The 15,339-nt window shown below is 37.5% G+C and overlaps 1 protein-coding gene across 4 annotated transcripts in view; it reads right to left on the bottom strand.

Annotated features, from left to right (window-relative positions):
* Positions 1 to 9,722, bottom strand: part of TRIM55 (tripartite motif containing 55) — a 42,752-nt gene extending 33,030 nt beyond the window's left edge. For 2 of the 4 annotated variants that reach the window (XM_053467289.1, XM_053467290.1), the window contains exons 1-2: positions 9,405 to 9,722; positions 5,100 to 5,272 (exon numbers count right to left, since the gene is read on the bottom strand). In XM_053467289.1, coding sequence (XP_053323264.1) covers positions 5,100 to 5,272; positions 9,405 to 9,572 — 341 coding nt within the window. In that variant the 5' untranslated portion in view covers positions 9,573 to 9,722. The remainder of the gene's footprint in view (positions 1 to 5,099; positions 5,273 to 9,404) is intronic. The other 2 variants (XM_053467288.1, XM_053467291.1) reach the window with 2 other exon arrangements.
* Between the last annotated feature and the right edge of the window lie 5,617 nt (positions 9,723 to 15,339).

The raw sequence follows: 15,339 nt of genomic DNA, 5'->3' as shown, positions 1-15,339 counted from the left end.
CAATCAATGAATTTTTGTAACTGGCAGCACCTTATTTCATCAAATGTCCTTGCAGTGATGTATATATAGGCCAAACCAATCATCCCACGAAAATCAGAGTGATTGAACATAAATCATCCATCCGCAATTACCCAGACCCGGCAATTGCAAAGACAGAATGGAATCCTCTTTGGTGTGATATTTGAAAACGCAAAGATGTATCAGGTCAGAGCTCAACAGGACGGTTCTTGACAAAATGAATAGTACCATGAGATTGCTTTTATTAGAAAGTAGGTTTAGATAGACCATGGCTTATATATCATATAGGCTAGATTTATTAAGAGATGATGTTGTTTAATGGATTTCTGTACTGTACTTTTATGGAGCCTTCCCTCTGTTAACTAATATTATTACCAATAGACAATAAAACGGATATCATAACCAACAGATAATTACACTTCTAGATTACAAAATAAATAGCTATAGAAACATTTGTTCACATATTCATTTCACAATGTGAAGGTAAAACACGCTACATGGAGGTTAATGCTTGTACTGGCTATCCCAATAATAGTTTGTTGCTCTCTAACACAATTGCACTCTCACTCCTCCAGTCAACAGAATTTTAGTCAGACTGGATCCCCATTGAGAAGGAAGATAACCACAGAATTACTACTTTGAATTATATTACTTAGCTATATATATATACACAATAGGATATTACCTATTTTAACCCCTTATCTGAAATAATATTTTGTAAAGGAGGGCATATAACAATTTTCTTATATGTACTCTATATTGTACTAAAAAATCATATGACATACAAACTATTTATTTTCTCCGCCACACTGTGGTTAAAATATATCGATTCAAATGACCAGATTTGGTTTTATATCTCTCCTTTAATTTTTTTTAAATCTCCAAATGCATTTGTTTTCTCAAATAATAAATTTCATACATTTTAATAAAGGTTACGTTTTATCTTTTTACAGTGTAATATGCTTATTTCTTTGATTAAATATCTGTATTTGGGTTGTCCTAAGTGAAGTTCTCCATATATTTATTTGCACTTTAACTACCCTTTGTATTATTTAGCTATGAGACCTGACTTGGTTTACATTCATATTTATCAATAAAATTCCCTTCTCAGGATTTGTATGATTTGTCCTCCTCATTCAGTTACTACTGTTTTGTTTCTAAAATGTTTATGATGGTGGAGTAAGGAAAAGAGAAGTCTCTTGATGAGAAGAAATAGATCATACACACAAAGGATTTGAACAGGCCAGGAAAGCCAAGTGCTCCTCCACAGCAACATAGGCAACATACACACTGGCACACTAACACACACACTTACACGCTCATGCTAACACATACTAACATTCACAAACTTACACATACACATTCATGCTAACATATACACACACACTAATACACATGCTAACACACCTATATGTACACACTCATGCAAACACATGCTTACACTCACTCATTCACTTTATCACATCATCATACCCTTACATGATATGATGCTTTTTTTCTAGCAGCTCGCACACTGTGTGAGCAGCCACACTATTACCACAGGGTCGTGTGATATCGTGTTACATGACCATGCTTCTGTCTCTGTCAGGAGCTCAAAGTTGGACCAACCCTATTTTAAGAATTTTGGACAGCCTGTCCTTGATCACATCTGCTATTTCTGCCATATTCTTTTACATATCATGTATTCTTTGAAGAAAAACAGTCCCTTATTTTTAACCCCTTTACGACAAAGCCGTATATGAACTTGCAATGTCATTGTCAATAATGGGTTTAAGGGGAACCCGCTGTCCCTAAGGTGTTAAATATAAAATATCAAAAATTAAACTTGCTAAAATGTGATGCTAGTGATGCTAAAAGCTGTGAGTTGGCGACAGTTCTTTAAAAGTAAAAATACAGTGTTACAAAATTAAAAGTAAAAATATTAAAAATTACAATTGTGAAAGCATTATTAGTGGAATTTAACTACTTTGGTGATTTACGTTAAGCTGTAACAGAATAAATATTACAATTATAATAGCAACAACAAGGAACCAAGTCAATAATGATGTTATAGTCACAAGTTAGAACGTTTTGCAATATCAGTTCTAAAGTTATTCCGGTGATTGATGGACAACGTGAAATGTGTTTTTATCCTGTTCTGACCTATGATTGTACATGCTGAGGTTTACATAAGGCCCCAGCCATTTAGTAAATCAAAGAGGTATATTTATAAAACTTGGACCTCAATCATATGATGAGGATGTCCATCTGTTACTCTCTCGTGTTTCCACAGGCAAGCAGGTGATGGTCCACACAAACCCTGCAGCTGTCTGGCTCGGCCAGGGTATTGCTACATCTGCTTGTTTACAACGTCTACTGTCACCCCGAGGCCTACTCGGTTCTAAATAAAATAACTCTATTATTATTACGATGTAGATCACTGAATATTAGTGATATAAGTAAAACTCAGAAGAAATACATAAAAAAGGTTAATATATTGTTATATATATTGTTTATTATTTTATTTTCTAATAGCCTTACACTTGGACATACTGTACACGCTTACCACACTCAGGCATCTATTCTCTAACAGGCTCAATATTTTCTTTTGTCTTTCTACACATTACTTACATGCATACACTGTTTTTATATCTCTTTTTTTTTTCTTCTATCTTTCATTGTTTTTATTGGTGTTTGTGCCTTAGAAACAGCCTTAGAACAGCCATATGATCCAATGACGGTTGTTGTCATATAGCTTGGCTGTTTTTATCTGGTAGTCTATCCTCAGTAGTGTGTAGCCGTCAGACTTATTGTCAGTTAACTCAATTAAAGTGAGTTGTACCTGATCTGACCTCTGGTTCTACCTTGCAAGTACATTAGAGATGTAATATCAACAAAACTGTATCCAATAAGTACAGGAAGGAAATTCATTGAAAGACAGATACTTTGTGACTTCTCAGGGTTGGCTGGCCAGAGTTCCCCATATCATTCCGGAGGAAGTCTTTTGAGACAAAATGCATTAGTGATTTGAATTTACTTTAGAGAGACGCCATAGCCTCTCTCTCTGTCATCGAGGTTTTCCGAGATCGAGTATAAGTGCGCTGATGGTGAAGGACAGGTAGACTGCAGTGACCCAATGCTATATACTACTTTTTTACACCATTGAATAAGTGTTCCCTTATAGACCTGGAAGTCCTGCTTATATGCAGCTTCACCTTACTTTTGGAGCCTTTCTTGTGAGTTTGACCATTATTATTTTTATTTGGCCCTCTTTCTTACAGTATTATACTATGTGTTTATCATTATCATTTTAGTACTTTTCGACTTAGTAGTACCCACACTTGTTGATTACATTTCTTTTTTGTCAGTGCAATACTTTTTGTAGCACTATTGGGTGTTTTCACAGGTTTTATGTGTCATCTTGTGCAGGGTTCTTTAGATTGCATGATTGGCAGATTGGGTGAATGTGGAGCTTTGTAGTCCAGTGGCCCATCTGGCATTGTGCCTGATCATATACTTTATACTGTCTATATATGTCTATAATGGCCGCAGTGTATCTTTGATAAAACTTTTTACTTATATTTAATTTTTATGGAAGTCATTATTTAATTTTCAAAATAAAAAGTAGTAACCCCCCTTTAATTTATGGACTAGGTTGCCAAGTAATTGACAATTTCTGCCTCTTGATATTTGGGTCACCAGTTATATTAGCGAAAGAAAAGAGATCTCCACAGAAGAGGAATAGTAATCAAGTAGAGGCTTAAAACAACTCTGTGCTGAGCAACATTAGAATGCAGAAAAATAAACTCTCAACTAAGCAAGCGTTTAAAACCAGGAGGAGCCCAGTTAAAATACGATACACATGTGTCTCTAGGTTTGTTATAATATATCAGCAAAGTAATCATCAAAGAACTCACAAGAATTTAATGTAACAACCTCAAATCCAGTTGTGAAAACAGACGAGAAATAACACCAGCGGAACTGGAGTTGACCATGGGACTAAAATAAAAAGTGGAGAGAGTTCCCCAATATGAAGTGCCTCATTGTTACTTTGTGTCATAAGCAAGTGTTGTCATAATAGAAAAAAAGTGCTACTGATGACCTTAGATGCTCCTCCAGAACTGATAAATGTCTTTCTGCTAGACAAGTCTGTAAGTTATTATTGTTTGGTGGCGGCCTTCATTATGAAATAAACATATTTTTATGTTTCTAAGTGAGTAATCCAGTATTAAGGCTTCCTTTTTGGCACTTCAGTGGCTGAAGCAATTCAGCTGTTGCCTCTTTACTCTAAGAATAACCAAAGTCAATCAGTCTTTTATCTTTTGGACCACATGGAGACAAAAGATCATAGTGTGGGAGTTGTAGTTCTTAAGCAGGTGGGGCGTGATGGGCTGCCAACGTACGAGTGCTCTATATGATAGCCAGGAACCTATCCCTATCCACTGAGTGTATCTGAGTGGGCAGTGGAATAAAAAAAATGTTTTTTCTTAGATTTATGGTATTTGGTAAAGGTGGATATTTAATTTAATTTAAGAAAACTAGGTACTGCTACAAGAAGCTTCATAGGCAGATAAGAGGCAATGCTATATGGGGACCATGTGAATATAAAGAGGACCTGCAGTGCCAGTACAGTCTAGAATTGCTAATTTTATATAATCCCCAATCCCCCAGGCTGGTCATCAGGCCCACTAGACAAATGCCGGTGTCCAACAGCAAATGCCATCTACTCTTACCATGTGGCTGCTTCCTGTAAAAGGGCCGTATGTGGCCGTATGCCTGTGATTTATCAACGATTTTACTACTCCAGTCTGGTACTGATAATCCCCACTGTAGTTTGCGAACTGGATTTGATACCTATACATTTTACAGTAACAAACAATCGTGGCCTCCAGGCCAGTAAAGAAAAGTATAATTTAATAAACATAATGTATAATGTATAATATTAATGCAATACCACCAAATTATATAAAGTTCAATTTTGTGTAGTAAACTGTAGTTAAAAAGTGGTGCTTAATATAAGTGCCTACAAAATACAAATCTTATTCTTCCTTTTCTATATGGAACAAAGCAAGCTTTACTGTTATAAAGAAATACATTGTTACCTTGTAGATTCCTGTTTATAAATATCAATAATATTTTCAACCAGTAGATTTCTCTGTAGTCCATACACTCCGTGTCTGTCCAACACCACTTCATGTCTGCAAGAGGGACAGCGGAAACGTCCTCCAGAAGCTACTGTATTTCCACCTCTTGTTGGCAGATATGGGTTGGAGGCCTGTTCTTGCCAAAAATGTAAGAAACAATGCATTAGATGTTTGCTTTTTCACTTATTGTTAATTAAATGTCATTGAATTTACTATTCTACCAAACTATATTTGAGTTTTACTAAACAATTATTTTGCCTTTTGTTAACTAAACACACATTGTTAATAAGGAAAGGTATTTCATCACCTTTTACGCATAATTTGCAGAACATTAGAGGAACTCCAGAATCCCCATATCCATTTGCCCTGTTGCCCAAGCCCCAGCTACGTTCTGTGCAGGAGATATGTTTGCCCGAACATACTGTATCTCGTTATTTGCTCACCTCCAGTCAGCTCCAGCACTATGCTGTAGGTCGGGTTCTGTTTACAATCATTAGAACACAGAGGGGGGAACTGCAGAAGCAGGGCTGCAGCTTTTACCTCAGGAAATTAATTTTTTTCAAAATGCACGCTAAAGTGAGGCCTCTAGCTCGGTCATGGTGCTGGCACGTCATGCTGAGCGCCGGAATATGACATCATTTGTTAAGACTACATTTCCCATGACTCTCAGCCAATCTGGTATGTGAAACATCAAGTGAGTACTCAACAGTTAGAGTACCAAATGTTAGTTTATATGACTATGGATTGGTACTGCAGCTGCTGTGGAATTTTTGTTTGGCAGAACATCATAAGAACTGTATTAAAAGCACTTCAAGTGTCAAATGTTGGGCACAACTGCTGCTACAAAAAAAAGTGTCATTTTGGTTCCAAGCCTTTATGTCCCTATTTTACTACCCTCTAACTACACTCTTTGTTGAAATTCCTCAGAATGTTTGCTGTGCATTACAGAGCTGTGATGTTGAGCAGCTAGTTGATTATTTTGAGAATAGTGGCTAGTAATTGTAGATTGAGCATGGGGGGTCTACACTAAGTCTTCACTACAAACACTGAGTTTTGTTGACTGCATCTACAATAATATTCAGTCAGCCTTATTGCTGGCTGAATTTCATGGGAGTTGTAAGTATAGACTGAGTTTGTGGTGGCCTAGAATGTTCACTAGCTTTTTTGTTGACTGCAGCTCCCATGATATACAATCTGCCATTACTGGCTGAACCCCAGTACTAATATCATGGTCATATCATGTTTCCCATTAATGGATAACTCCCATATAAGAAAAAATATAAATATGTTGTATATAGTTGTGAGAATTATGATTGGGATGTTCTACAATATGGTGGTGCTTCATTTATTTTATGTCATTTGCCTTTTTAGTAATTTTAAACTCACTTCAACAGTCAAATGAAAAGTTATTTTACTGCTTTGCGGAAAGCAGAAGAGAGGTACATATAACAGAGGACAACTGCCTGGAGAAGAGATGATAATGTAAATCTACAGAGTGGTAGATAATAGGAATAGTCTTCAAGCAGAAGTTAATAAAAGTGAAGGCATTTAAAGGGGAGCCAATGACCCCCCCTCCCATATGTGGCCTGTTTATGGGACCGGTGGCCGCACAGGGCACAAAACGCCCCAGAGGCCACCTTCCCTGTGGCTCTGCCCTGGGGACTGGCTGGGGAGATCATCCCTCACTAGCCCTCTCTATCTGCGGGGGGAAGCAGACAATGTACAGGGTCACGTGACCTCTCAGTGCTCTCTGGAGTTTGTGCAACTGGAGACCCGAGACTCTGAGAGGAGACTACTGTGGGTGCAATCTGGGTGTTGGGCAAATCCTGTGTATGCATTCTGGGCAAGTCCTGTGTCTGTCTGTAATCCGAGTGCTGGGCAAGTCCAATGCGTGCAATATGGATGTGTTATTCAGTTGATCCGTACCTGCTATGTTTCCATGTGTGGTTTATTTGATCTATACTAGAACTAGGGTTTGCATGTGTTTATAAAGTTGATCAATATGGTATATGGGGGTTATGCTACATGGAGCAGGAAAAAATAGGTGTGGCACAGTGAAGGAGGGAACAAAGGGACTCTGGGTGTGATTAACCGGGTGGGGGGGCACAGGGGTGGTCTGAAACTATGCTTGTTTATATCTTCTGTAAGGTAACTATCAATATGTGCTAAGTAGGTTTTGTTATAAACAGTTTTACATGGATGTCCTTTAGTTTCTGTTTTCCCAACCACAGTTGTGTTTTATCTTTCCTAGCTGGACTTTGGGGACATCAGATGCACTGTACGCAAAGCCAGAGCATTGTCGCAAATAAACACACCTATTGCTATTTTGACCTCACTGTGTGGCTGTCGTTAGGACATTTACTGCATAAATAATGATGTGATTACATTAAGTGTGATGCAATCAGTGCTGTATTCTGATCTCCAAGATGCTTTCAGGTCACAAGAACTAGCTTCTCAAATATCAGAAGATCATGGGTAGATAGTATCCGCATGAAACAAATAAACGGTACCATTACTATTTTTGAGACTTTTTGTGACAGATATTACATATCTGTTAAATATTACATATCTATTATATATCTGTCACAACATATATTCCGTATTCCTGAATACAACCAAAGGACATAAAAGTATGGTGGGACTTCTTCTGGCATTAGAATAAGTCTGTCCTGGACATCGCAGAACGCCAAATAACATTTTCAACAGGCAGAAAAAAGGCAGACTGAGCCAATGGATCTGCATATCTGCCCTTAAATTATGCACTTCTGTGGGGTTTATTCATCAAAGCAGGAGTTTGAAGGTTCAACTCACTGCTGAATAACCCTTTGTTTCAAGGAGTCTATATCTTCATGATACATTTACAAGGAGTCTATATATTCATGATACATATTGAAGGAGTCTATATATGTTTGACACCGCACAATTTGCTTCTTCTACTCTTCAGAGCATGAAGTGATCCAAGACATGGGAGCTTGTCTTCTCCACACTCCCAGAAAAACAGTTTTATCTGCTAAATCTAGTACTACATCAATCTACAATACTGTATGGCCATCCCCCGCTTTCCAACTTTTGCTTTACATCTGTTTCGAGAAACGGAAGAAAACCGAAGATGATTTTCACTTTTACGCAAAAAAAGATGTAAAGCGAAATTAGCGTTCATTGCTTATTCACTTTACGGCATTTCGGCTTACAAAATGTTTCGTAGGAACACTCCACTTTCAGATAGCTGGATAAGCCTGTATATTCAATAGCATTGCATTTAATATGAAGGTTAGAGACTTGTCACCTTTCTGGTATTTAGTTACAAAATGACACCCTGTTCTCACCACTAAAGTGAGATGAAAAGCTCAGAAAAAATTATGTTTAAGTAAGGAGAAAATCTAGCAGAGCTAAATCTGTGATGGGATTTAAGTATCTCCAATCTACTGTGAGTCATTCTTAATCAACACTGATCCTCATAAAGGGCTGACACCAAAGCTTAAACTGAAAGAAAGCTGAAGCATCAAAGTAGAGTTCATCTAGAGCCTGAGTTCAACCAAACAGCCCCCCCAAAAGGTGTTAGTGTATACCCCAATTAAAATAATCTTTGAAATCTTTGTCTTTATGTAGAAGAAACTTACTGGGGTTGAAATACAATGAAAGACCTGGAACACAACTCTCCTGAAAACTGTTCCGTTAACTTTATTTAGTGAATAGACCTAACCATGTTATAACCATGTTGGATTAATATATATGCCATTTTTATAGAGTGAAGATAAAAACTGCTGTGGGCCCTGAGAGTCTTTTAACTCTACCAAGATTAATGTGTAATGTGGTAGCCCTGACATTTGTGACTCATTCAGACTGTGCACTAAATGCTTCACAAGTCACATTGCGCTGCCCTTCTACCTCCTCCTTGCTTATTGATTCATTTTTTCTTTTTTTGTTCTAAAACTTTTAAGACACTTATAGTTGATTACCCTGTGAAAACTCTTTTGTTTTAAGTCACAATGTAGTATAAAAAATGATTAGCCTTGTCCCGAAACAAACCTCTTATAGTAAGAATGTACATATTGATTTTTAATAATACACAAATTCAAAATTAGAAAAATTAACCTTAACACAACTACTGTAGATTTCTGCAATTTTTTTATAATTACATTTAAAAAAAAGACATTTACATCATTTTGCTTTTTTTTGCTTTGGTTTAGTGTTATTTTGGGAATTTATTTGCATTATTTTACCTAGTTTGTTAGCATCCCAAATGATATATAAAAACCTTACCTGGAAAATATCACTGGCACATTTCCGGCACAAATTATGTTGACAAGGTAGAATTACCACCGGTTTGGAAAACATTTCCAAGCATATTGGGCAAATGAGCTGCTTTTCTAGATTATCCATAGTCTGCTGCTCTTTGGACGAGGGCCTATACGTTAAAGAAGTGCTCATCTCCCAGACAGTCCAAGGAAGATAGACTTTAGGAAAAATATGCCGTACTGATCAGTTTCCGGGTCCCTTCCCTTCAATAATTCCTGGACTCGACCGATCATATATCCTGAGTTTCCTTAGCTGGGACACATTGTTTAAAGGATCAGCTGAAGAGTGCTGAGGCTGTTTTTAGTAGCAGTTTGTCACATGTTGCCATAGTGGTCTTTCCATATATGAACCTGACACCGGGATGAATTCAGACAGGTGACGGATCCCAGGGATGTGTGGTCAACATTCCACCCTGTGGGAATAGGGAGGGGTGCCGAAAGTGGGGAGAAGGACCTCTGGAAGAGAATGACAGCTGTCACTAAATCTGTCTCTGCTGGGTTTCTATACAGAAACATATTGAGGCTATACTTAGCCCACAAACCTCTTTTCCTATCTGATATATGCTTAAGTTTCTAATATACATATTCTGCAAATTAAAAAATAGTTGTATTCTCCATGAATATTAAAACCACTGCTTAACATCATATCTGTAAGTTAGTCAAACATTTTGGTAAAGTTTCTAAAATACAACTTTGTTAATAATGAAATCTGTTAATTATTCTTTATGTGTTGGGTCCAACTGTCTGGTTTTTGGTTCTGAAGTTCTACAAATGCGATATTCCTTAATGTCAATTTTTAATTTTATTTGTTCATTTTAAAAGTGATTGAAACTCTGGGGTTTGACTTTTCGGTCCCTGTATATAAGAAATACAATGTATTTGTTTTTAGAAGGCTTCACCAAATTTAACATGTTATCAACAGGCAGAGAGAACCTGATACATTAGGTGTAGAAGGCAGTGCTTACAGGTGACAATTTCGGTATTATGTGATTTGGAACCAGGGTTAAAGCTGTGCGTCTGCTGTGATCTTTCATAAAGCAACTGGTTGCTATTAGCCATGGCTGTTAATATTCTCTAAACACGTTGAAAATTAGATCTAATAAGGTTTTATATGTTTTTAGAGGTTTTCATACTCCAGTACACAATAACATTAGCCAAGAGTTTTAATGTAATTACTTGTACCCTAGAGGGGTGTAATCCAAATTAACTGTTTATGTATCTTAATGTTTTATCTATATCCCTATGCTGCAGTAAAGGGAGAGTCACGTCAGCACTCTGTCCTGTCCCATTGACTGTCAGCTAGTCCACCTAACATGTACTAGTGTACCATCATGCCAATCATTTCTACTGGGCTTTATCCAGAATCCTGCCATTGGGGGGAATGAATGAGTTACTATGTCTAAAAAAATACCATAGATTCTATTGTATCGTAATCACTGACCAGATCACCGCTTTTTCTATACAGGCTTCATTTTACATTGACTCATCTTGCAGTAATTCATGCTTACATAATGTTTCCATTTTAGACCTGATCTAGAGTTACATCATGACACATGCAGAATTTCATGTAGCTTACTGTTTTTAAACACTAAAAGGGATACTGCCCCATGTCCCTTTCTATTTAAACATCCTCCCTGCATTTATAGGTATTTTCTGTAAAAGATACATTTCTGACATATTTAATAGGGTCTTGTAAAGATGTTTGCTTTAGATAACTGTTTATAGTACTGCATATTTGTCTCATGCTGTTAAAGGGGAAGTGTCACCATCACAACATTTATCAAACTACCTATAGCTTGTGCTATTTGTAAATTACTGCGATTGTTTTAGAGAGATGTGGCTTGGCAGTAGACTTGCATAATTTTAAAGTATATGTTTTAAAGTAATGTTAAACAGATATGTCAATATGGGCATTTCTAAGACTATGACCCAGACAAAGTATGTCATTTTTTATTCCTTGCCCATATCTACATGTGGTTTCTTATTTGTATATGTCAGCTGTTTTAGATGCATCCTTAACCCCTTAAGGACAATGGGCGGTCCCTAAACCCATTGAAAACAATGCATTATGAGCTCGTACATGTACAGGCTTTGTCATTAAGGGGTTAAATCCTAAATACTGGGTAGGGCAAGAAGTGCATAAGATAAGACAAATTATACTGTATGTGAATGAGTGAATGAACAAGTATGACGGGACACCCTGTAGCCCGACTGGGTTCTCCCGCCAAACCTTGCTTCCTCCTGCCGGGACACCAACGATTAACCCCTTCAGTGCCAGACAGAACAGCGTTGTAGAGAGAAGGGGGGATGGAGCTGCACCGGAGCTGCATTGGCACTGTGGCTAGCCTAAGCTTAGCTACACAGTGTGGCTATTGTCTTGAAAAGGACAATAAAGGGTCATAGCAGCCCACTGCAAGCATCAGACAACACTCATGTTGAGGTGAAAACAAGACACAACAAACCACACAAAGTTCTTCATCAGGTCCGCCTTGGCACACAGCTCAGTATTTGCAGTCAGCCCACCTCAGCCCAGTAGGGGGTTGCTATTGTACTATGTGGGGAGGATGGTAAACATGGGCGCTCCCCTGACTTCTGGCTGGAAACTGGTGGATATCAAATCCAGGTGCAAATACTGGCCAAAGTCTTCTCTGTCCTGTAAGTCCTGGCCAGATGGAGAGTAAAACCACACATAGACCGCGTCCCAAAATGCAGGCGCCCCCAAAGCTCCACAGTCTTTAGAGTCTCTGGTACTTTGAAAAACATGGCACTCAATACCAGGGCGCATAGTCTGTAGGAAAAAGGCTGGCACTCAGTTCCCACCAGGAGCCCATGGCACAGAGGCTTCTGTGACAGTGGCAGGAAGTACTTGAGATGAGACAAATGAGTATATGTGAATGACTGAATGAACAAGTATGTGTGAATGAGTGAATGAATGAGAATTTGTGCATGAGTATGTATTTCTGTATGTACGTACAAGTGTGTGATAACATGGATTTGGACGTGTAAGTGGGGAAAAAATATGGCACTGGCAGGTTGTTTGGGGGCAAAGATTGCACAGGCACAGGTGTCCCCTGCACAGTGCACCTAAACACCTAATGCCAGCACTGATCACGACTCCTCCTAATCTGCAGAGGCGGTGTATAAAGTACTTTTGTTTTTATTTGTGTTGGGCATGATTGCATGCTGGGGGGAGGTGGGCAGCAAATGTTTGCTCAGGGTTCAAGCAATATTAAAGGCGTCCCTGCAGCCAATAACATGGATGCTTGCTACCTAAACAGTTATGTTAGAAGCAGCCGTTAATTGGATGCATGCTGCCTAAAAAGGGATGTTTTGCTAGTACATGTGATTACCTGCTACTACATGGAACAGTGAATTCCTTAAACAATAAGCTGTAGCAAGAGTGGGGCTAGGGTTAGTGGTTCCTTGGTACAGTATCTTTTCAGTGCCCCTCCCCCATGAAAGACACACATTCACTGTAGTACCTTAAACTATTAAACTATAAAAATTCATGCACACTCTAACACTCTAAACACATGTGCACTCTATCATTATAGACCTATACATAAATACATACATATACATATATATATATACACACTCACTCTCTCCCCATCTCTCACCCTCTCTGCCTTTCCCCCTCTCCCCCTTTCCCCCTCTTTTTCTCTCTCACCTTTTGCAACTTTAAAAAAATATATATATTTACTGAAGAATAAATAAAAAAATACAATATGCGCTGCAACATAGTGCAGAAGCAAACACGTCCTCAGTACAAACATTCATAAAATCAGATAGAATCAGATGATATGAGTACTAAATCACATTTATGGAATGCCCAGAATAAAGCAAAAGCCACATACAATTACAAATCCAGACATGGTACATATGGTTTAGCACATTGGAAAACATCCTGGGTAATAGGGCAGTGGTGTAACTGGGGTGAGGAGGGGGTTTGTGATTAGATTTGTAACTTATACATTACTTGTGGAGCACTGATGTCTTAAAGAGGGCTTGCCACGGCTTAATGAATGTATCCAATGTAGTGTATTGATCAATGCATTTGATTTATTGTTAGCCAGCATGTTTAAGTGTTTAATAGAACTTCAGCTGGATATACTAAAGTATTATTGAGTTTCCCCACAAATACTATGGGTAATCAATAACTTACAGCAAAAACTATTGAAGGTGAACTAAAGTGATATTGAAAATCTGACTGGAGACGCTGTGTGGCTAGTGGCCATTAGTATGTTAATGAAAATAAGCGTGTCCTGAGCCCTAATTAATGTTACAGTACAAAGTATAGATATATCTAATTTGCTTTTTACACACTTGAGAATACCATCTTCTTATGTAAAAATCTAGATATATATTAACTAATGTATTTTTAGGATTTCTAAGAAGACCAAATTAAATTTAGATTTTGTTTGTCGATATAAATAAGTTAGATAGGATTACAATGTTCTAGTATAAGAAAAACAGTATTTATTTTGTTTATATTGGCTGTGCTAAAATGCTTTATAGCATGGATAGATCCATGACCGCTTAGGTCTAGAGTCCTAATTCCCAATCCATTCACCCACAATAAATAACGACAGGAGCCATCAATGTGCCTAAGTGCGTTGGTCACAGCTTTATTAACTCACCATGCCAGTACAAAATAACATGACACACTAACAACCCTCCAGCTGTTAGGCCTAAGCTCAACAGGGAGGGAGGGTGTGAAGTGTATGCAGTCCTTGCATCCACTAACCAATGAAGGGACGGCTGGCCTGCCTGAATTTTTGACCTGGGCCAGCAGTCATATTCCCCCTTTCCTAAAGTCTAGGGGGCCTTGCTTCTTAGTTTTTAAAAGTGCATATATTTTATATGAATAATTTTGGTAGTGAAGGAAAAAAACATAGATTATGTGTATAGAAATAACATTCAATCATATAAATATTTTTGTCAGAAGCACAACAATTTAACATGTTAGTGCCAATTTTAGTATATCTCACACTTCCATTTACTTAATTATTCATTTTTTGGTTTGCTTAGTGCTTCTTAACGAAACCTACTGATTCATACAGTATTCATATATAAATATATATAAAAGGGAAACCCCAGCCATCATATGCCCTTTAATGCGTAACATAGTCGAGAAGCCACCTCCCCCCTTGCAAATGTATGGGGGGGATTCTGCAGTTCAGTCACACAACTCTCCTTACATATGATATAATTACTGCTAATATAGTTAGTTATAGCGCTGGAGATTAAAAAAAAAAAAAACTGTGTGCATGTGTGGCAAGCCATTACCATTGATTCTGTGCTGCAGCTTCTCCCTAAGGCAAGTATTAATTATTTTTTTTAAAACATAGTGAATACATATGAAAGTAATTACACAATATTTTGTTAATGTATTAATTGTCTACTACTGGTATGTGAGCATGAAGTATACCGTTTTATGCGCTTTTTTAAAGAAAAAAAACCCTCAGGGAGCTGCTAGTTCCAATTAATAAAGTCATAAATACTGTATAGTAATTCTAAACTTTAAAGTTACTAGTCATAAAGTAAACCCCTAATTACTAAGTTAAGAGCACATTATGAGTCATGCATACTTAATAGTTATCCACCTCCAGATACTTTAAGCATATCATTTTCTCAAACTGCAGCTGGTGAACGGGACATGATCACTGGGAATTATTAAATGTACATCTCAACCAATCCTTTCATTACGAATATGTCACTGTGAAGATATTTATACACTTCAGCTGGCTAAATTCAGATTACTGAGGTTCTGTAAATATTTGTGGCCCATCATATCGGGTAATTACATTTTATTCTATATTGAGGTATCATACTGTATGTCTACATGTATCAGCATAATAAATTATTATAGGTATATAATTCAACAGTGTTAGCCATGT

This window comes from Spea bombifrons, chromosome 5 (assembly GCF_027358695.1).
Source record: "Spea bombifrons isolate aSpeBom1 chromosome 5, aSpeBom1.2.pri, whole genome shotgun sequence".
Classification (NCBI taxonomy): domain Eukaryota; kingdom Metazoa; phylum Chordata; class Amphibia; order Anura; family Pelobatidae; genus Spea; species Spea bombifrons.
Note: the sequence above shows the minus strand (reverse complement) of the source record. Positions and strands in the feature narration are given on the sequence as shown.